Source organism: Marmota marmota, unplaced genomic scaffold (genome assembly GCF_001458135.2).
Source record: "Marmota marmota marmota unplaced genomic scaffold, marMar, whole genome shotgun sequence".
In the NCBI taxonomy this organism is placed as follows: domain Eukaryota; kingdom Metazoa; phylum Chordata; class Mammalia; order Rodentia; family Sciuridae; genus Marmota; species Marmota marmota.
The window spans coordinates 66,283,744-66,308,123 of record NW_026000026.1 but is presented as its reverse complement, the minus strand read 5'-3'; the positions used below and the strand labels follow the sequence as shown (position 1 = coordinate 66,308,123).

The 24,380-nt window shown below is 33.7% G+C and overlaps 1 protein-coding gene across 2 annotated transcripts in view; it reads left to right on the top strand.

Annotated features, from left to right (window-relative positions):
* Positions 1-4,802: 4,802 nt before the first annotated feature.
* Pja2 (praja ring finger ubiquitin ligase 2) overlaps positions 4,803-24,380 on the top strand; it is a 52,183-nt gene continuing 32,605 nt past the window's right edge. Inside the window, exons 1-4 of one of the 2 annotated variants that reach the window (XM_048811572.1) lie at positions 4,803-4,925; positions 6,445-6,645; positions 9,646-10,690; positions 21,475-21,660. In XM_048811572.1, the coding sequence (XP_048667529.1) occupies positions 4,895-4,925; positions 6,445-6,645; positions 9,646-10,690; positions 21,475-21,660 (1,463 nt within the window). In that variant the 5' untranslated portion in view covers positions 4,803-4,894. The remainder of the gene's footprint in view (positions 4,926-6,444; positions 6,646-9,645; positions 10,691-21,474; positions 21,661-24,380) is intronic. The other variant, XM_015484233.2, reaches the window with a different exon arrangement.

Sequence of the window (24,380 nt, the reverse complement as noted above, 5' to 3'; positions counted from 1 at the left end):
TCCAACATTGCCAACAGAAGACGAGTATAAATCATTTTGATATTGCCAACTTCAACATTTCACTTTTCATGTTGGTAATAAGTAGATCTTCTAAAAAGTGAGAAAATACACTCTCATGAGATGATATTAGAAAACTTTTTTTCTAGTGATAGATGGAAAAGTTGGGCTGGGAAAGTAAGAAAATCCAGGGGGCTGGAGCTATGGCTCAGGGGTGGAGCGCTTGCCCAGTATTTGGGAGGCACTGGGTTCGATTCTCAGCACAGCATATAAATAAATAAAGTAAAGGTCCACTGACAACTAAACAATATTAAAAAAAAAAAAGAAAATCCAATATTTAAGCACATGTTTTTATGTTATTTGTGTTTGTTATCTATTGTAGGATAACAATATCCTTCAGTAATCATAGTAGCTCAGACGTTTATCACACAGTTTCTATGGGGCAGAAAATCAAGAGCAGCCTCGCTGGGTGGTTTTGGCACAAGGTCTCATGAAGATGTACTCAAAATGTAAGCTGAAACTGCAGGTATCTGAAGGCTTGACTGAAACTAAAGGATCTGCTTCCAAGCTGGCAGAAGACCACAGTGCTTTGTGACTATTGGCAAAAACTCTTGATATTTCAACATGTGGATCTTTGCATGAGACTATTTGAGTGTTCTCATGATATGGCCCCTGACTTCTCCCAGAGATTAAGCTGAGAGACAGCAAGGAGGAAGCTATAATGCCCTTTATGCCTAATCCTGTATATCACAGTCTTATTTACCAGATTGTCATCGAAAGAAAGAAATCGTAAGAGAAGCCCCTAATACTAAGAGCAGCTATGAACTTACTCAGGTATCAATGTTGGAGTTTGAATCCAGTATGCCCAAACACGTATCATATTTCATTATATTATCACATTTCCATCAGAGAAAAGAACACAGAATTGTCTGGTTCATTCATTCAGCTACTGTTTTAATGTATACTACGTTAGACAATGTAATAGACTAGTACATTCAAATAAAATAAGGCCCTTTTCTGAAAGTTCACTGGTTTATTGTATGGAGTTAAGAGTGGGGAGTATTCTATTCCTGTACTTCTCTTTATGTTCCTTCAAATGTTGTCTATATGGCCTGTCTATGGAGCTTTTGGCATAACGTATCCTAATTAAAATGCTAAAAATGATGACTTCTGGGTTAGTAACTGGAAGATCTAGAATTGTTTCCTTAATTCACTCCTTTAATTCTTAGCAACACATTTATATATATTTTTAAAAAGTAAGAAGTATATTAAAAATCCAAAGCATTTGAAATGAATAAGTGTCATATGTAGAGAAGAGTCATATGTTATTTATTAGGTGAATAATACCTAGAACAAGAGACTAATTCAGTAGAGACTAATTCTGTAGAAATATCTACAGAAAACTAAGAGTAAATGTTCCTATTTTACTTTATATACAGACTTGGAACAGATAAACTAATCATTTTAATCCTGATCCATAACTATGATCTTTATTTTGTTCATTCCCCTTTTCTCCCTTTTCTGTTTTTTTTTCTTTAATACTTCAGAGATAGAAGCTAGAACACTATTATAACACATGATTATAGTGGCCTCAGATAAAATAGAGATAACTGATATCTATATAGATAGTCTAGTCTATGTATTATTCATGAAACAAGAACCATTATTGAAAATAATCAAGAAGAAGAACATTAAAAGAAACAAAAAATATCACTATTACTAATGGAAGACTAGAAAAGTGTATGAAATCTCCCAGTCCAAAGAGTAAAATTATGAAAATTTTAGAGACAAAGAATTAATCCATGTGGGCCAAATACAGAGATAATAGGAAGAAAGAAAGGCAAAACCTTGTCTGTGTGACACTGATAAGACATGTTGAAATTGAAAAGGCGCAGCCTTTACTATATAGGAGAAATTTTTAAATGGCCTGCTCCTAAATAAATCCTTATGAAATTGCAGATACTAATTATTAAAACAAGATTTTAAATATTCCACAGAGAAAAATTTAGTTTACCTCTAGAAAAAGAAGAAATAAATTTGCCAAAGACTTTCTTAATAGTAACAAGGAATACTAGAAAACAGTGTATTTCATAGTCTAGAAAAAATGATTTGATCTTGAACTACACTTAATTATGAGAGAAAGAGAAAAAATATTTTCAGACATGTAAGGACTCAAGAGTTTAGCCCCTCCCTATACTTCCCCCCAAAATTTTTAGATGATTTTCTAGGAAAGAAAAATAAAAGGAAAATATGGAAATCAAAGCAGGAGACTAAACTCAGTAGTGGAATCAAAATTACCATAAAAGTAGTTGGTAATAGGCCTTGATAACAAATAGATCAGGATGTTGGAGGGTTAAGAAACAGTATTTTTCATGATTCCTATACTCTTTCCAATTCCTTCCTCTTATTCTCTCTTAACAGCTTTCCATTCAGGCTTTTGAACACAATATTCTATCAAAGGTGCCCTTAGCAAGATCTGTGGTATCTTCTGTGCTGTTGGTCAAGTATAGGTACTCACTGTATTTTACCTTTTGGCCCAGTGGATTGGTTATTCTTCCTGAAACACTTTCTTCTCTTGACATACACTCCTGATTTTTTCTTTTCTCTTGCTGGCCTCTCTGTTGTTTTTTCTGGTACTTTTCCCCCTGACTTCTTAAAGTTGAATTGTTGCAAGACTCAGTCCTTACACTTCTTTATTTCTCTATATATGCTTAATTACCTCGTCTGAGTTCATGCCTTTTTAAGTATTATCTATGCACTAACAACTACCAGATTATACTAACAGCTCAGATTTCTATAGTCAACTCCAGACTCCTGTTTAAAGTTTCCACTTGAATATCTAATAGCTAAAACTTAATACCCAAAATTAAAGGCAAGATATTTTCTCCAAACCTACTGCTTTAACAATTTTCCCCTCTCTTTTTTCCAGTTGCTCAGATGGTAAATCTAATAGTCATCTTTGACTGCTTTCCTTCCTTCGTATCCTTTATGAGTAAATATTGTTAGCTCTGTTTTCATAAAATATCCAAAACCTATTTCTCACCACCTCTGTTTTTTACCCTGATCTGAACCACTATGATCTCTTGCCAGTATTATGTTGTGAGCTTTGTAGTCAGGCTCCCTGCATTTGGCCTTGTTCTTCTTTAGGTTGTTAAACATATTCAACAAAGTAGGTGGAGGGGTCCTACTAAGCCAAAAGTCAGATAATGTCTCTTCTTTGCTCAGAGTTGTCAGTGGTTTTCCATCTTGAAATGAAATTGCATTTCTTGCATTAGCCTATAAAGGCCTGTGTAATATGTTCTGCTTCACTCCCCTCTCCTTGTCTCCATTATTTTCTAACTTTATTACTTTCTTGCTCATTCTCTCTGATACTGATTATTACTTGATTATTTCTGGAAGCTTTCACTTCACAAGTTCTCTGTATTAGCCTAGAATCCTCTTTCCCTAGATTTACACATTTCCCTTCTTTACTCCAGATGTTTGTATCAGGGATCCCTTTTCAGTGAAGTTGTTCACCCTCAACAACTGGTTATTCTCTGCCTTTTTTTTTTTTTTTTTGCCCATAATATGTATTATTTAATTATTTTGTTTAGTGTCCATGCCTCATATGGTAATTTCAGAAAAGAAGAACTATTAATCCAATATGTAGTCCTTGTATCTGCAGCTCTGAAAATAGTGTTTGAAACATGGTAGAATAAGCCCTTATTCTAAGGAAAAGATTTTGGGTAAAATATTTGTCATGTATACTGATATCCATAGTCAGTCTTTTAAGATTGCCGTGTACTCCACTGTGATCTGTGAATATTCAAGTTATTTAAGGATTATTTTTCTTATTAAAACAATGTTAATTAGCACCTAGTTTTTGTCAGTATGCTAAGATTGTTTTTTATTTAAGATTGTATTTTATTCTCTCTTTATCTATTGCTTATGATCTGACTTGGTCCAGATACATCAGAGGATCACAAACTGTTGATGAACTTGTGATTCATATGAGTGAATGTGGGTGTGTACCTTATGTATGCTAATATGTAACTGTTAGTGGTCAGATAGATAACACACACAATTAAATTCATTTGCTGAGCTGTCATCTTTTGGACTAATGGTAGGCAAATGCAGTGGCTCAAGTGTTTAAATAACTAAGGTTTCTTTAAATAAATAAAAAAAAATGAGTCTTTATTAAGTTTAAAAGCCAAAAGTTGCAACTTCTCAAGGAGTAAATAGATGATTTCATTTCAAAACAGAAGAAAGTTTTTTTGTGTTAAATGGTACATTGTAGTTTCTTGTGACTTAGACTAGACTTATTTGGGTTTATTTCATCAATTGAGTGTTGTGAAGAATAAATACATCATTATTTACACATATTATTATTAGCCATTAAACATTTTAAAAATTGAGTTTGCATTCTTACATTTAAGAATTTTAACAATTTTAGGGGTAAAGGGAGAATAGTACTTGATGAAGAAGCAGTGATAGCATTATAGTAGACTCACAAATAGTTTGGTTAGTCATGTATCTCAGCCAGCATTTTTTCCAATGTATTTGCTTATACTTATAAATTGTATGTGTATTGTCAGTGGCAATAATAAGGATGATATATACCAAGGGCAAGATTTATCAAGAGCAGATATAAATCTGAATTTCATATAGCTTGTTTTGATAGTTTTGAGGGTGTTTGATTTGTCAGATCAGGTTATGTTTTTTCTAAATTATAAAGCTAACAGAAATTTAACTAGGAGGAGAAGTATCAATCTTCCCATTTTTATTTTGTGCTTTCATTACTAATATTTGTTCAATCCATTGTTTCTTTGTAGGAATCTTTTGCAGCTTATCCACTGTGTGAGTAAAACTAAATCACATCCATAATTCTACTAAATTGGGCACACAGAAACTGCCATATATGTCACAGTACACTGAAAAGGAGCCATCAGGTAAGGAGGATGTAGTTCTTCTACATTAAAGACTTCTTGTTTTTCTCTTCTGTATACTTCTCTCTGTATACCTTTTGTGTAATATGTGACATGTCATCATCTGATATATGGTTTAAAGGCTAGTTTTAACTAAACTCTAAAGGCTAGTTTTGATTCATGTATTGTATATTTGTAAAGCTTAATTTCTAACTTTTGATATAAAATAAGTGGAAATTCTGATATTCTTTTCCATACCCCTTGGCTTTTGTTGTGCCTTCCACTATAGAGACTATTCGTTTGGTTGTTAATGATACTGGTTCTTAGACTTTTGGACAAATGGCCTAAACACTTTATTTTAACTTTAGTTTTTCTATTTTCAAAATAGAATACAGAATCCACCTAAAGGTTGTTTAAGGGATTAAATAAGAGTGAAACACTTGATATTGTGTTATATACACATGTTTTTCTTTGATGCTCAGAAGTTATTATTTTAATATAGGAAAACAAAAGTATGAAACTGTTCCATTTTTGACTATTCGGTACACATTCTGCTCCTGCCTACCATATGTATATTATATGATTGACTAAACAAACTTAGACTTTATATATATGTGTATAAATATAATATGCTATTTAGTAAAAGATGCTACTGTTTACTATTATGTATCATTCAGTCATCAAAAATTAACATCCACATTTAAATGTTGGTGGCTTTTTTTTTTTTTTTTACCATTCACACATAGATTTGATAGATAAGGTAGCATCTGTTTAACTTGGTCCATGACTGTTTTCTTATGGAGAATTTTATTGACCCTAGGCTTTGGGACATATTTTATTGTGATCTGCATGGAACACATACCATTTTAAGAAGTTACCTATCACCTTTGATAGGAATGTATTTATTCCTGAAAGGATTTGAAACCATCATATTGTGTTCTAGAAATTCATTATATTCATATTGAGCACTTATATGGAAGATACTTTATTTAGGTTATTTGGAAGAACATTCTCCATTCCAGAGAGAGCTTTGGTGGTATAATAATTTAGTATATAAAAATATTTTCTGGTAGATTTCATTATAAAAATATAAAATACCAGCCAGGCATGGTGACACATGCCTGTAATCCCAGCAACTAGAGAGGCTAAGGCAGAAGAATCACAAGTTCAAGGCCAGCTGCAGCAAATGAATGACGCCCTAAGCAACTTAGCAAGACCATGTCTCAAAGTAAAAACTAAAAGGGCTGGGGTAGTTCAGTGTTTAAAGCGTCCCTGAATTCAATCCCCAGTACTGGGGGAAAAAAAATCCAAAATACTTTTGATACCTTAGAAGAACCAAATTTTGAAAAGAAGAGGCAACTAAGTTGCGTTATGAAGTATTCCATGTTGTCTTATTTAGTGTGTGAAAAAGAGGTTTTAAGATACTAATAAGGTGCACTTGATATTCAGTAGCATATGATTTAGTAAATGATAATATAAATGTTAGTTCCTCTCTAACTAGTTATCATTGATGTCCTTCTTTTGTTGTTGATGTTTTCTTCAGCAATGGATCAAGACTCCAACAAGGCTGGTTGGCCCAAACCAGCAGGAGGCTATCAGACAATTACAGGCAGGAGATATGGAAGAAGACATGCCTATGTCAGTTTTAAACCATGTATGACCAGACATGAAAGAAGCTTAGGTCGGGCTGGTGATGACTATGAAGTGTTGGAACTAGATGATGTTCCAAAGGAAAATTCCTCAGGTATGTAACATGTTATTATAGGGTTATTAATAGATACATAGGAATTGGTCTTATAATATTTCAGATTTTGAGTGGGTTTTATTTATGTGTATGAATGTAAATATAGTACAGTTTCCCATCAAGAAATTCTATATTGAAATTTTTAATAAATTTACTATTTGGGGTGGGGGGAGGGTACCGGGGATTGAGCTCAGGGACACTTCAACACTGAGCCACATCCCCAGCCCTATTTTATATTTTATTTAGAGCCAGGGTCTCACTGAGGTGCTTAGCACCTCGCCATTGCTGAGGCTGCTTTAAACTTGTGATCCTCCTGTCTCAGCCTCCCTAGCTGCTGGGATTACAGGCATGCACCACTATGCCCAGCTAAATTTGATAGTATATACATTTAAACACAGAAGGAAATAGAATATGAAGAAACATTAAAATAGAACTATATTGTTATGGAAGTGATTACATTATTAAATCCTTTTTGCCAAAAACTATTCTTTTCAGCAACAACAACAAAACTCTTTTTAATGTAAACTGAGTATATTTTTCCCTGCATACTACGTTTAAATACCTCTTCTTTTAGATTTTATCCTCTAAATAATTTAGCTCAACTAGTTTATTTTTTAATCACTTTATAAAATACAAAAGTCAAGTAATGCTTAGTTATTCTAATAAAATTTCTTAATTACATAGGGATTTGAAATGTATTTTTCAGATATTGATGTATTGTACCTATACATTTTTTTCCTGTCAAGAAACTTTGTTTTTTTAGTACCAGCGATCGAACTCAGGGGCATTCAATCACTGAACCACATACTCAGCCCTTTTTTGTGTTTTATTTAGAGACAGGGTCTCACTGAGTTGCTTAGTGTCTTGCTAAGTTGCTGAGGCTGGCTTTGAACTCATGGTCTTTGTGCCTCAGCTTCCCTAGCTGCTGGGATACAGGCGTGCACCACCGCGCCCAGCTCCTGTCAAGAAACTTTTAATCAAACAAAAATCTCATAAGAAAATACATGAGCATAATGAGAAAGTGTAAATATTAAGAAAGAAACACAGCAATATATAAGAGGCATACCTAACACTGGTTTTTGAGAGGTGAAAAAAAAGATCAAGGGTAGAGAGGAGGCTAGGTAGAAATACTAACACAAACATTTTGAAGTAAATTTTGGAACCATGTACCCTGCTAATAGGAATGCAAAATGGAAAATAGTATGGAGATTTATTAAAAATAGGCTGAGTGTGGTGGTAGATGCCTATAATCCCAGTGACTTTGGAGGCTGGGCAGGATCCTAAGTTTGAGGCCAGCCTCAGCAACTTAGTAAGATTCTGTCTCAAAATGAAAAGAGAAAGGGCTGGGAATGTAGCTCAGTAGTAGAGTGCCCTGGGGTTCAATTCCTAGCATGTGCACACAGACACACAGACACCCACCCCCCCCCACACACACACACACACACTTTGTGTGATTTAATAAGTTCCATTTCTAAGGATATACTGAAAAGAACTGACAGTAGGGTCTCAAAGTGAAATTTTGTACGGCCATTCTCTTAGCATTATTATTTACAACAGCCAAGTGTTCATCAACAGATAAATGGATAAATAAAATATGCCTCATACATACAATGGAACATTATTCAGCCTTAAGAAGGAAGAAAATTCTGACATATGCTACAATATGGATGAACCTTGATGACACTGTGCTAAATGAAATAAGCCAGACACAAAAAGACAAATGCTACATGATTCCACTTATGTGAGGTACCTAAAGTGGTCAGAAAGTAGAATGCTGATTGCCAGGTCGAAAGGGAAATAACTGTTTAACAGATAGAGTATTGGTTTGGAAAGTTGAAGAAAGTTCTAGAAATGGATGATAGTGGCAGCTATACAACAACAGGAATGTACTTAATATCAGTGAACTTAAAAATGGTTGAGGTGGTAAATTTTATGTTACGTATATTTATCATAATAAAACAAAACCAAAAATCATCTTGGTCCTTAAGGAGGATACAATCTAATAGGCAAAACAGACAAATAATCATTAAGCAAAAATAAAGGTAAAATACCTGACCCACTTAGTGAGGGTAATTATACATTTTTAACTAAATTCACCATCCTCATTTTATCTCAAGCAGTAATTCTAGAATATTTTTACTGTCATTTATATTTAAGAATTTGGATTAGTAGGTAAGGTCATTCTAATAAAGAAGCTTGTGATAAGATTAAACTTCATTTATTTTATAATTTATAAATTTTTGTTCCAACAAATCTCAGTGTCTTTATTATTAAATTAATGATGAAAGATAGTCATGCTTAAAGTAATTTATAGTATAGATTTTATTTGATTCATGTTTTAGACTTTTGACAATCTATGGCAAAGAGAGTCAACATACTGAATTTTTTGTTGTTTTTTTTCAGTCATAGTTATAATACATCTAAAATGAACTCATTATAAATGTCTTACAACAATTCATTTTGGAGATAGAAATCATGTGTCTAGAAACAGACGCAGTCTTTTGAATTAACATCAAAACACAATGGTGTCTCACTTCTCTTAGATTCTATTGCTTGTTGATGTCTGTCATAAGTACTTAAGAAATTTTTTCTTTTTTCTTTTTTTCCACCCTGTATGTAATAAAAGTAGGTAAATTTTGAGATTACAGCAAAGGCACATTAATTACTCCATTACTCCACTTATACTTCCCATTGTTTATTCTCTCATAAGCTTCTCCTTTATGTGGCTTGCAGAAGGTTTTAGGTATTACTTAGGCAAAAAAACATCTGCAAAAGAAATATGAGGGAGAATACATTGAGAATCTACACAAGGGCATAAATGAACTCATAGGGTAACCATTCTGCCTTGCCAATTAAGTTAGGAAGCAATAAAATCAATTGCCACATCACTCATTTTCAAATAGGTAATAATTGGTATAATTTCCACATAAATGATAGTTATTCCATAAAACTTTATCTAAATTAATCTTTTCAAAATGTCTTCTTTTGTTCTCTATGAAGGTTCCAGTGCATTGGATCAAGCTCATTCTTTACCCAATGAACCCATATTTGAAAAAAGTGAAACAGAAATTCCCACTTGTGGTACAGCATTGGATCAAACCATTGAGAGCAGTACACCCGCTGCTGCTGTGCACCAGAGTGAGGAAGGCAGGGAGATCTTAGGAAGCAGTGAGAATGTTCCTAATCACTCTGAGGGAGAGTACACTCCAGGAGCTTGTAATGCCTCAAGTGTCCAAAATGGAATTGCGTTGGTTCATACTGACTCTTATGATCCAGAAGGCAAACATGGAGAGGATAATGACCATCTTCAACTTTCTGTACAAGTTGTGGAAGATGATAAATACCAGGATGCATTAGGCAATACAGTAATTGAGTTGGAAAATGGAGAGGCAGAGGCATACAATGGTCTTTCACCAGTTCCCTCTCTTAACTGTGAAATAAGAGATGAGTTTGAAGTGTTAGATTCAGCACCTTTAGTGAAAAATTCCACTGGTGATACTGAGTTTGTCCATCAGAACAGCCAGGAATTAAAGAGGTCCTCTTCTGAAGATGAAGTTGTTAGAAAGAAACAAGATAATACTGACCAGGAAAGACAAACAGAAAATTCAACTGAAGATGCCACCTGTATTCCCGAGCGTATTTGCAGTGAACAAAATGGCAGTGATAGGGACAAAAACCATGGAAGTTCTCCTGAACAGGTAGTGAGGCCAAAAGTTAGAAAAGTGATAAGTGCAAGTCAGGTGGACCAAGAAGTGGGTTTTAATAGGCATGAGGCTAAACAAAGAAGTGTTCAGAGATGGAGGGAGGCTTTGGAAGTTGAGGAGAGTGGCTCAGATGACCCCTTAATAAAATGTGAAGAATATGATGGAGAACATGACTGTATGTTCTTGGATCCACCCTACTCAAGAGTTACACAAAGGGAAACAGAACATCACCATGTAACACCGGAAAGTGGAGCCACAGCCGGAAGGCAAGAAGTTCGGGATAACAGCTTTTGGAATGGCTGTGGAGATTATTACCAACTCTATGACAAAGATGAAGATAGGTAAGTCCTCAGGCAGTACTTGGTCAGATTATGTTGAATAAAGTGGTTTATTTCTAGTGTGAGGCTTGATGGGCTCTTGGGTATGATCAGGAACTTAGATATTTTGACTTATAAATATTCTTAGCGAGCATTAATCGTTAGAATTTTTCATAGGTACTTTGTTTTAGACATTATAACAATCTACAGAAATTAGAAATTCAGATAATGATTATTAGTTATTAAGGGTAAAGATGCTAATTATTTCAATTCATAGTATTTCAATGAATGAAATGCAAAGTACCTGTTTGTTATATTAAAAAATTCTACATAAAGCCAGTTTGGGGTTTAAAAAGTGATTAAAATCACAGAAATTATTGACTAGTAATATTGCATTAAGCTTGCAAGTAGTTGTTAATATCATCTATTTCCCTTTTTATCGGTTCTTCCTGTTGCTCTTCCTTTCATTAGGTTTACTTTTTATTTATTTATATTTGTTAGCATTTAAAAATTATCATCAACCACTACATTTGTAAGTACTGCTATGTCCCCCAATAGTAACTGAGGAACTGAAGCACAAAGAATTAACTAACTTTTAAGGTTACAAAGTGACTGAATGATAAAGCTGGAATTTGAGTTCCTATTCTTAACAGAGGCTGTGTTCTTCACTGTACTATGCTATTTTCAAGAGAATGTATAACTTTTCTTATCCTCAGCATTCTGACTCCTTTTATATACACAATTCCTTTTTTTCCCCCTCCTAAACAATAGGACATCAGAACAAAATGGAGAATTTATTTGTAAAACTGGTGAATTTTCACCTCCTCAGAGTCCAAACTTTCATGCATCCTTTTAAGCTGTTACAACCCTGACAGTGCAATTGTAAGATTTTATTAACTAGTAAAATAATCATCTTTTTTTAACTAGATGGTAGCATAAAGGAAAAAATTTATCATTTCAAATATGAATGAACTTTACTTCATGTCATAAAATAGTGAACATTTGATTGTTAAGTATGAATTAAGTATAATATAGTATGTTCAAGTTATTTTAGAAAACAACTAAAATATAATTTCTATTGCTATCATGAAGCTTGTAAGCTTTAAGGGATAGCAGAAATTTTAGTGTACTGTTTTTTAAGCTAAGAGTAAATTTAGTTAAGAAGTTTTGCTTGACTTCTGTTTTTTCAGTTTGATTCTACAGCTTTTTATTCAAAATCCACAAAATTATGAAAACAGAAATTGGCTACAAAAACTTGACCCAATGTTAACCTTCTTGATAGCTGATCTGAATCTGATCTAAAATGAGGCCCTTTTTTCAAGTATTCATGCATTTTAATATAGAAACATGTATCTGCTCAGTTATTAGTTGTTGGCCTGAATGCCTTGGGTGTTGTTAAGTAGTATTTCTAAACCTGGTGTGTATTGGGGGTGGGGGGCAAGGTATATCTAAATTCCTCAACATATTCAACCCTAAGATTTTTGGATTGGATTGTGAACCTCTCTTGTATCTCTAGGTTACTATGAAAGAAAAGGTCTTTGATAATCTATCTTTTGGAAAACATAAGATTGTTGCATTTTTTTCTTAGTTATATTTTTGATTCTTAGAAGAAAATTGCTTAACTTGACTATGCCTTCACCATTGTGAGAACACTAGTCAAAAATGGAAACCCCATAGTTTTGCTTGTTTTTTTATGGTCAGGTTGAATATCATATGATGAAGTTAATAAAATATCATGTTTGTCAGCTCTCAGAAAAAGGGTAGTTTCTTTAGCTTCTGGGTTTGGGTTTTTTTGTTTTGGTTCAAGGGCTTGAACCTCCCCCCAGCTATGGAAATGTTACTTTGCCTAGAAGGACTCTGGACTTTAAATGGTTATATGGTATTTTCTTAGTATATTTATTTGTAATTTTTTTCCTGAAGTGATACGTTAGCATTATTAATGATGACTGGTTTTCTTTGTTTGTTTGTTTGTTTGCAGGGGAGGGCAGTTACTGGGGATTAAACTCAGGGGCACTCAACCAGTGAACCAGATACCCAGCCCTATTTTGTATTTTATTTGGAGACAGGGTCTCATTTAGTTGCCCACTTTTGCTGAGGCTAGCTTTGAATTTGCCATCCTCCTGCCTCAGCTTCCTGAGCCACTGGGATTACAGACATGTGTCACTGCATTCAGTGTGTTTTTTGTTTTGTTTTTGTTGTTGTTGTTGTTGTTGTTATTTTACTAACAAATAGAATATACAGATAGGATAAACACTTATAGTTAATAGAAACATTAGTAACATTGACTTACAGAACTTGTATTAGGGTGTGCCATAACAATGGAACTGATTTTGTAGCATTATTTAAGACACATTGAAATGCTAGAAACAACTTGGGTGTTTTTTGTTTTTTAAGAATCACAGAAATAAGTTCTGAAGCATAGTGCTTCTGATTTCCATTCCACTTATAATTGCATACATAAGTTTTAATATATATTTTAGGACCTTATTTCAGTAGTCAGAATAGTGTCAAGGAGTAATCTTATTTCTAGGCTTCTTCATTCTGTTTTTCTATACTAACTCCCTTCCAAATATTATAGATGCCCGAATGCCTTTTAATGTGATGCCTCTGAAGGTTAAAATTGAATAGCCATACCATTCTATTTAGTTTCATTTTGCCCCTTGTTCATCTACCTGATGTTTTACTATTGCCCTGTGCAGCGATGATATTAGCAGATTGGAGAAATAGGGAAATGGTGGCTCGACTTTTCTCAGTTTTTTGAGAAGCAAAGTATAAAGAGCTGATTCTCAATTTGCGCCTGTGAGCTTTTGTTTTGTTTTGTTTGAGTTGATTTCTCTGCCGTGTAATACTTAAGGTGATATACTTGAAACATTTTTTTTTGGGGGGGGGGTCATGGTTATATTATAAAAGTGATAAATCAAGCAGGGATAGTGGCAGAAGACAGTAATCCCAGTGACTCCAGAGGCTGAGGCTCAGTGGTAGAGCACTTGCCTGGCATGTGTGAGGCCTTGGGTTTGATCCTCAGGACTACATATAAATAAGTAAGTAAGTAAGTAAAAAAGACTAGGGATTAAAACTCAGTGGTGAAGAACATCTCTGGGTTCAAACCCAGTTCAAAATAAAATTTTTAAAAAAATAAAAAGGCAACAAATAAAACACCAAGAACATAACTAAAATTTATTGTGACATTTTTTAGATATCAGAACTTGGGCTACTTTTTTAAAAATTGGATTTTGTTTTATATGTGGAAAAATATTTTTTAAAATGCATGATTGCCTTCTTCCCTGAAAATTTCTAAGGGATCACTTAATCACATCTGAAATGTTATACTCTGTGGGGATAAGCATTGCAGCTGGTAGCATTGCTCTAGGCTTCTTGACAGAAATGGAGCACCACCTTATTAAATTAGAACTGCAAAGGGAATTTTAATAGACAGCATATAATTACAAGACTTGGAATTAGACCAAAGAGTTAAGGTTAGCACCTTACCCTTTTGAAATATACCCTGAGAACTTTAGTAACTGAAAATAAGATGTTGAGTTTAAAAAAAAAAAAAAAAAAAAAACTTTCAGCAATACTAGTACCTGTTAACCTTGGGCCTGTTTTGAAGAGAGGCATGCCATCTGCTGACCATTCCTTTATAGAACTTATAGGGGTTTTTTTTTTTTTAGGGTTTTTCTGTTCCTAGGACTTAACTTTCCTTTGAAAATGTTAAAAAGTAATAAAAATAATTAAGGGAAATGTCAGGACAACTATTTTTATTGATATTAATGGGAGAATAAAATGAATATTTGTCATTTAGTTGATTTCAGCTTGATATATTGATTTCAATAAGGTTTATTGAAATTTTCTTAAGTACTAGGCTTTATTTCATGTGCTCTATAAATGTATAATAGTGATCCCTGTACACATGGTATTCAGCAGCCTTATGAAGAAGACAAAATTGTTGTCTTCTTGTTATGAAGAAACTCATTGTTGAGGCTATTAAGCTTTTTTGTATTCTCTATAAGTTAGTTGAGAATCATGAAGAAAGAGGTCCCTTGACAACCACAGCAACAAATAAAACATCTATAAACAGCCCAAACAAAGATCTTTAAGCACATGCTGCAACATTTTAGCAAACTTTTTATCTTGTTTTCAAGTTCACAGAAATTATAGATAAATGAATGTGTTCCTCAGGCATGCTTGGAAGTTAGTGTGTTACAACATCCTGGTATAAAGGGAAAAGAAAGTAATAAAAGATAGGCACAATTCAAAAAAGCACAGACATCTGGGTCTTGTTAACTAAGTTTAAGTAGCCTTATATATTTGAATATACTCCATTTGTATCGGCATATTGCATCACAGTTCAATGTTAGTAGTGTTGAAATGTCCCAGAATGAAAATTATGTCAGATAACAAAATTTTCAAAAATTTCACTTTCCCTAGGTTCCTCTATAGAATTTCATAAAAATGAGGTAAATGGCAGAAAAGACAAACGTATCATTTCCTTGGGGAATTAGGGAATGAAAGATTGCTTGGGTTGGTTTTACTTAGAAATCTTATTTCTGCCTGAAATTTATATCTAAAGTATTTTTGTCTGTAAATCACATATAATTTTACTTCTATATGAAAAATTTCCTTTGCTTCACAACTGAATGGATAAAGTGGTAATATTTGAGTAAGTTGTCTACTTTTGAATGTCACTTTAAATGCTTCTTGGGAACGATACCAATGAAAGACCATATGGAGATCAAAGAGGTTTGGTTTTTACTTTGAGAATTTTAAAATGCTTAACTTACCTGCTTTTAAAATCCTATTTATTCTGTTGCTTTCTGGCAGTGAAAATATTTTTAAATCTTTTTGTTTTTCATTCCATATACTCCTGTCAATCTTAGTGGATAACTTTGTTTCCTTGCTTTCCTAGATAGGTTGAAATAAATGTGCACTTTGTCTCCTTTGTATTAGAATGTTATTTTTAATTTCTTCTTCAATAGAGAAGTAGTTTTTCTAATTCTGTGCTGATAATTACTTTGTGCCGATAGTTACTTCTGGCACCTTACTTATTTATTATCCTTGCCCCTAGATTGTATCTTTCTTCCTCTCAAGCTTGAATTTTTTCTAAATCCTTGGCAAAACCTTCTCTTTATCTTGCTCAGTTAACACTTGTCCTGTTTGTTTTCTCTTTCACTGCTAAATTTTTAGTGTTAATATCCCACATATAATAACTGCCTTAAAATCCAATTTCCAGTATTAGTTCTATATTCTCTAATGTTAAGAGTGACCTCCTAATTTCCACATCTGTTCGTCTTTTCTCAGTATCCATTTTCCTTGACTTGTACTCTTCAGGCTATTTATTCATCCTTCCCTACAGTTTCCTTCCATTGAGCTAGGTTGGTTTCTTCTTTGCTAACTCTTTTCTGGATATCAGAGGTCTGCCTTTTTCTTAAAGAGTAGTCATATAGTAAATATTTTAGGCTTTGTGGGCCAAAGGCAAAAATCAAGAATATTATGTATATAACCATGTAAAGTATAAAACAAACAAACTCATTTTCTAGGTCTTGAGAAGGCAGGCAGGTGACCTAACTTGATTCTCGGCCAGAGTGTAACCTCTGGTATAAAGGAAGACAAAAGTTTAGTGGGTCACCAGGAAGCTGATAATTGTTATTAAATATAGACAAACTGGAGGATGTAGAGTAGGTTTTCTTTGGTTAAACAGGAAAATAGTAGTATGCTGGTAGGAAATCCACTGAAATGTCTAAAGAGATAGATTATGTTATGAAAGAAATAATGGTTGTCTTTTTTAAATGTTTGCTGTTTCCAAAAGTTGTACTTTTTGTCTGCAGTATTCATCTAAATATCACTGTAGGCCTGAAAAGCGAATATTAATATCCCTATTTCATAGATGAGGAAATGTGACCTCACTGAAGTTTATTGCCCAAGCTTGCATCACTAGTAAGTAACTGAGACAGGATTCTAACCCAAATCTGACTTCAAACCTTGTTCTTAGCAATATGGGGTTCCACCACCAGTGTTAAGGAAAAGGCAGTAGTGACTGGAACTTTCACCTGATGTTAAATAGTGCTTTGTTTCTTAAGTTGTTAAGTAAAGAAATTGCCCACAGTAGGATTTTTGTTTAATTTTTTTTAAATATTAGAAAATCTGTATTATAATTGAATAGTCTCCTTTGACTAATGCTCTGAAGCAGTTTAGATTTTTAGAGTTACAAATTGGTAATAGACATTAAGTTTGAAATTTGTCAGAGAAAATAACATTGACAATGAAATAGTAATAGAAATTGTTCGTATACTAATATTTCTCACTCATCAGAAATGTAAAGTAACTTTTAGAACATACTTGAAAGTGTTAATTGTTGGCTCTTTTCAAATAGCTAATTGTGAACTAAAATTTCTCTATTTAAAATCATGTGGTTGCACAGTCTTTAGTACCCTCCAAGAGTTTTTAAGCATTTTATTATTCAGGCTCCTTGGACACTACTGGTAAATTATTAAAGAACCTAGGACTTTGCACTTATAGAAAAGGGAAATTCCTTAGACCAATTAAATTTAGTAGATTTTATTTGAGCAAAACAAAAACAATTCATAATTGGGCAGTTCCCAATTCAACACATACCAGCAATGTGATCAGGCAGCATTTGTAGAAAGATGGAGATGAGAAATGGAAAACAATTTAATTGACTACAGCTTAGTTTATTGGTTGGTCACTTGGTTACATCTTAGTTAATTGGCTGCAGGACTTCCTACAGCCAAGCAAAGCTTACTTCATATGATTAAATTCTGTTGGTTTGCTTTGATGAACCCAGCTCAGATTACCAGGTCCATGAACTCCCACAAATTTTATTTAACACTTATGAAAAATAAATGATATGTTAAAGAAGCAGCTGTACTATAATGAGTTGGACTGAAAAAGCAATAATTCTAGTCCATGAAATAATTGGAAAACAGAATCTTCAATTTTACATAGAAGGATCTTGAAAGAAATTAGATGATCTAGTTCTAAGTGAGGAAAATAGGGTGAAGTTGTTGTGAAGGGTCTTGATGGTGAGAAAAATTGTTTTGGCAAAATTTTATGATTTGGGACTAAGGTTTGGAATAGAGCGTTTGTCTAAGGGAAGAGTTGGATGTAAGAATGTTCTTGAATCATAGTGTAATGACTCATAATGGTTCTCAAAGAAGTTTAATGTTTTTATTATGTATGCCAGTATTTCAAAAGTGGGTGCCATAGGATTGGGGATATAGCTCAGTTGGTAGAATGCTTGCCTTGCATGCACTAGGCCCTGGGTTCAATCCCAAGCACCATCAAAAAATAAATAAATAAATAAAATAAGTGGGTGAAGGACATCAAGTGGTACATAGAAGTGTTTTTATTTTTATCATTGTTTATTTGAGAATTTTTAAAAATATGGCTGGCACATTAAACCTGGGATTTATTGATGGCTTATTATTTTCTAGGCCCTGTTAAAGTGATTGATAAATTATACTTATCCCTCACATGAACTCACCAAGTTACTAGATACTGCATTATATGTACATGATAGTGAGGATATAATTGTGGGGAGCCACAATGAATGACCACACCCTTCCAGTCCTGATGCCTCAGATTCTGACCAACCACCACATTCACTGTGGCTTGGGCGGGATCTAGCTCCAATGATAAGGAGTCTTCTTTGTGGGATGTGCTCCTAGGGTTGACTTACACTCACCTGTTCCTTGTAATCCTGCCCCTTCTGCCCGTTTTTGGATAGAACTTTCTAAGAACAAGAGTCCCTCCAATAAAAGCTCACTTCCGAATGTATTGCCTCTCTTGTCAGCCTCTTGTGACTTTCTCTTGTTCTCCCTTTTTTGGAGCCTGAGGTTGAGAGCGGGGAAGCCATCTTGAAGCTTGTGTAAAGATAAATTGTGTCTGTGTTTTATTTGGTGTCCCTGCAAATTCACACAAGTGATCTGAAGTTTAGCTGCCCACTCTGTTTGAGGGCAGCATATAATGGTACAGAGAAGTTTTCAGTGCTAGTAAGTGGTAGGTTCAAGTCCAGAAAAGCTAACTGCAGAACTTGTATTCTCACCTGTTGTTCCTTAGGACACAGTGGTTTTTTTTTTTGTTTTTGTTTTTTTATGAAATTTATTTTTTAGTTTTAAGTGGATACAATATCTTTATTTTACATTTATATAGTGCTGAGGATCAAACTCAGTACCTTGTACTTACTAGGCGAGCACTCTACCACTGAGCCACAACCCCAGCCCAGGACACAGTGTTTTTATGCAACTGTAGCAAAATCCTGAAGATGATCAGTACATGGCTTAAGTTTTTGAAATACTGCTTTAAGAAAAAAAGAGCTATTAAAGGTTTTTGGAGTGTTATACTATAAATATACCATTTAATGTAAGTTGAAAAGAAATTATATTGTTGCTCAGGATGGATTTTTTTAAAGTTGAGTTGAAGGAATAGGATTAAATTCAGGAAGATCAATTAAGAGTTAACTAGAGAGGTCTAGGTTTTGATAAAAGCACTGAACCAGAGGACTTTTTTTTTTTTTTAAGTAGAAATGGGGGAGGTACATAAGAGTGTTTGTGCAAAAAGAATGAAAAGTAAGAAAGTACTTAAACATGAAAGATTAGGGAAGAATCAAAAGATAAGTGGTTTTTTAAATGAGAGCATGGTAATGCCATTAGCAAATAGGAAATTGAGGAAAGAGACTCATTTAGAAATGAATTTCATAATAAAAATATAACTTTTGAAAGGAGGGTGAGAAATCTAAAAAATGATCAATGAGCAGTTAACAATAATAAAAAGTTAGAACTGGGGCTGTACATTCAGATGTTGTCTCCTTAGAGGTGAGGGTTATGTGTAATGAGTAATAATAACATAGACACAGGATCTGCAAGCTTTTTAAAAAAGGGTCAGATAGTCAATATTTTAGGCTTTGCTGACCAAGATAAACGTGTAAAACTATTTTTAGTTCACAACTTAAATAGGTAGTAGGGCTAGGTTTGACCCAAAGTTTGTAGTTTGCTAATCTTTGACATAGATTTCTTAAAATATATTGACTTTTGAACCCAGGGGCATTTAACCACTGAGCCACATCTCCAGCCCTTTTTTATTTTTTATTTTGAAACAGGGTCTTGCTAGGTTGCTGAGGCTGGCTTTGAACTTGCCATCCTCCTGCCTCAGCCTCCCAAGCAGCTGGGATTACAGGCATGTGCCGTAGTGTCCGGTTGCCATTCCTTTTGTATTGACATTTAGAGCTATTCCATAATTTATTTCATTAATCTGGGAAAGTACAGAAGTTTTATTTGTTATGTTTTTGGACAGGCTGTATTCTTGAGTTAAATATTTTAAATGTGGTCTTTTATATAAGTATGTTGGAAATTGCCACTTTACATAGAAATCTTATATTATTAAAAATATATCAAAATTGAAGTTAGTTATTTAGGAAACTTCGTAGTCAAGGAATCTTAAAGGAGTTTAATAAACTCCTTTAAAACTATATCTTGTTTTAGATATTGATGCTTATATAAGTCTAGAAATGGTTTACTTGATCTTAGATTTTTCTTTGGGTCACAGAACATTTCACAGAACACAAATTACTTTGGCTCGTACCCAACTGAACATTCTTTAGTTGCTGTACCTAGCTATATTGCATTCCTTCTCTAGGATATTTGTACCCTGCTACCCATTGTTGAGTCAAAATTGGAAGTTGGTTATTTTTATTTTTTAATTTTTTGCTTCTAATAAACCTCTTGGAGCTTAGATTAGTGCTGCTCTGCTGTTTATTAATAGCATCTTGATCTCTTGATTCATCTTTCTATAAAAGGAGGAACTCACTAGATATTTATAGCATTATATCATGTAATTTCCTACCAATTATCACTTCCTTCCAAAATATGAACTAAGATAAAATCCCCAGTTACTGCCAAAAGAGAAACAAGCAAGCAGCCCCCTCCCCCAAAAGAGTAAAATAAAACCAGATTAGCCAAATGAAATTTTCTGAGTTTTGTGAAGTTCATTATTAATCCTCTTTATTTTACCTTTTGTTTCCCTATGTAAATATTCTGTTGAACTAAAATTCATTTTTTTGTTCAGTGCTCCTTCTTAGGAATTTGAATATCCTTTTAAAAGTGTTTTGTGCTGAGCGTGGTGGCACAAGCCTTTAATCCCAGTGGCTCCACAGGCAGGAGGATTGCAAGTTCAAAACCAGCCTCAGCAATTTAGTGAGGCACTAAGCAACTGAGTGAGACCCTGTCTCTAAATAAAATACAGAATAGGGCAGGAGATGTGGCTCAGTGGTCAAGTGTCCCTGGGTTCAATCCCTGGTACCAAAAATAAAAAAAAATAAAAATTGTGTGTTTTTTTTTATGGTAGTAGTTGAAATTTATACACAGAATGTAAGTCATTATATGTCAGTATGTAATTAGAAAGTTGTTTCAGTCAGATCAGGTGAGCAATAAATTTATTATTTAATCCAGATAGCATTTGTGATTACCAAATTTTATTTAAAATATTATTTAGAAATACGTCAAAACTATTGAAAGCCTATACGTAAGCACAATGGAGTTATATGTGTCAGTAAAAGAAAAAAATAATGTGACATGTCTGCAATTTGCCATATGCTCTGCTCATTTGAAAGAATTAATTCTGCTGAATCTATTTATTTCTGAATTTTTAAAAAATGTTTTAAAAATTGAATTAACACCTAAGCATGTGTGACATCAGCTGTCCCCTCTATACTGTGCTGCCTGATTAATATTTCAAATGATAAAACTAACTGAACATGTAATGATGGTATATTTTATTTCTGTTTTGATTTGCAGTTCAGAATGTAGTGATGGGGAATGGTCTGCTTCTTTGCCTCATCGATTTTCTGGTACAGAAAAAGATCAGTCCTCAAGTGATGAAAGCTGGGAGACTCTGCCAGGAAAAGATGAGAATGAACCTGAGCTGCAGAGTGATAGCAGTGGCCCTGAAGAAGAAAACCAAGAATTATCTCTTCAGGAAGGGTATGTTAAAACAGTGAGATTTACCTTCTTATTTGTTTTTTGATGTGTATTGTACAGTAATGGTATATATCACATTTAAATGTTGGGTATGCCTCTGAATACCTTTTTAGAACCCATTCAGAACCAACAGGCTCTACTGATTTTTTTTCATGATGCTTTTAAAAGGAACAATTAAGAATACTAGTCAGTATCTTCTACAGAGATATAATGTATGCTGTCACTTTGCTTTTTAAGGAAAATTTGTACATTTAAAGGGTCCATTTAAGCTGCATGAGGTGGCACATGCCTGTGATCCCAGCAACTCAGGAGGGCAAGGCAGGAGGTTCACAAGTTCAAGACCAGCCCCAGTAACTTATCAAGACCCTAAGCAACTTAGTGAGACCCTATCTCAAAAAATAAAAGGGGCTGGGGATGTAGCTTAGTGGTAAAGTGCCCCTGGATTCAATCCCCAGTACCTAGTACAAGAAAAACAGATAAATAAGATAAAAGGTCAATTTAGTTGAGTTAGGAATGAATAAATTACAGTTGCCATTGCTATACAAGTGAAGCATTGGCTAAGGAGAATGGGCAACCTCAAGAGGGAAATCAGTGATTGTTTCACAGAAATGGAAACAGTTGCAAAAACTAAAGATCTAATATTCTTGTCTAATTGCATTGGATGATATCATCAAAACATCAGTGAATGATGATAAACATCTTAGACTTTTCCTAACTCTAATGGGAATGCTCCTAGTCTAAGTGTTGTTCAACTTACACTGTGAAAGGCCAGATAATAGTTTTTACTTCATATGTCAGTTTCTGTTGCAGCTTCTCAGACTTCTGTTGTATAAAAGTAGCTATAGGCAATATGCAAATGAATGGTTGTAGCTGTGGTTCTAACAACAGTTTATTTACAAAAATGGTGTGAAGTTGTAAATAACCTGTGGCCCATGGTGTACCATTACTTATTCTAGTATTTCCCCAGTAAGAATGATCTTGGCTTTTAGGTTAATTTCTTTCTTCAACACAAGAGCATGTATGTGCCTACACTCACAGGTTCTTTTTTAAATCACTAAAGAAATATGTACCTTTTATTATTATATGGGTTTTTGTTGACTGTATTACAGTCCTTTTAGCATCAATGGAAATGATCATAATGATTTTCCACTTTTGACCTGATGATCTTGAGGAATTATTCTCATTAGATTTGCTAATATTCAACTACCCATGCTCTTCGAATAAACCAAATATGATCACATAGACATAGTTTAATGTTGGATTCTGTTGCTGTTATTTTGCTTAGTACTTTTGAGATCCTTAAGTAGGCATTGTTGGGCTGGGGATGTGGCTCAAGCGGTAGCGCGCTCGCCTGGCATGTGTGCAGCCCGGGTTCGATCCTCAGCACCACATACAAAGATGTTGTGTCCGCTGAGAACTAAAAAAAATAAATATTAAAATTCTCTCTCTCTCTCTCTCTCTCTCTCTCTCTCTCTCTCTTTAAAAAAAAAGTAGGCATTGTTTCTACAATTTGGTTTCAGTATCAGTTTGGTATTTGCTTTGCTAAATGAAACATGTACTTTTCTATTATCTGCATCAGTTGTTTAAATAGCTTAATTATTCTTTTAAAGGTTTAATATTTGCTTGTGAAATGATCTAGGTTTAGTGTAGGGAGAATATCTTTTTGGATAATTTTAGTTTTTTACCATGATAACTGGTTGGTTTTTAATATTTATTATCTCATTGTCTCTATTTTGGCAAGTTGTTTTCTAAGAAAAAAAGTACTCTTTCATCCTGTACTAGTATTAAAATTTGTGCTTCTCAAACTATATAAATTTCCTGCTTGATATTAATGCTCTAAGAAAATCTAGGTAGGATAGACAGATAATAAATAAGATATAAATACAATAAGTTACAAACTGTGATATTACTACAATGTAAATAAAACAGCAATGTGCTAAAAGATAACTAATAGGGTTACTCTTTTGAAAACAAAAGGTTAGACACTAAGCAAATCAGTATGGAGTTTCCTCAAAAGACTAGGAATATATGATATATCACTATATGATCCAGTAATACCACTCCTTGGTATTTGTCCTAAAGAATTAAAATTAGCATACTGTAGTAATAAATATGCATACTTATGTTTATAGCAGCACAATTCACAATAGCCAAATTATGAACTAACCTAAGTATCTGTCAGTGGATGAATGGATAAAGAAAATGTGGTATATGGGCACAATGGAGTTTTATTCAGCCATAAAAGAAAAATGAATGAAATTATGTCATTTACAGGAAAATGGATTGAACTTGAAAGCATTATTTTAAGCAAAATAGGCCAAACTCAGAAAGTCAAAGATCCTATGTATTATCTCTTATGTGGAAGCTAAAGATGAAAAAAGAGGAAAAAAGTGGTGGTAGGTTCTCCTGCAAATAGAAGGGAAATGAGTAGAGAAAGGGGATTAGAAGGAGGGAAAAAGGGAGGAAATGATGTTGACCAAATTATATTGTGTGCATGTATTAATATGTAAAAATAAATCTATTATGTGTAATTATAACACATCAATAAAAATATGGAAAAACTTAAAAATTTTAAAAAGAAAGTAAAAGGTTAGAAAATGATATTTCAGGGGCTGGGGATATAGCTTAGTTGGTAGAGTGCTTTTCTCGAATGCACAAGGCCCTGGGTTCAATCCCAAGCATCACAAACACACACACACACACCAAAAAAAAAAAAAAAAAAA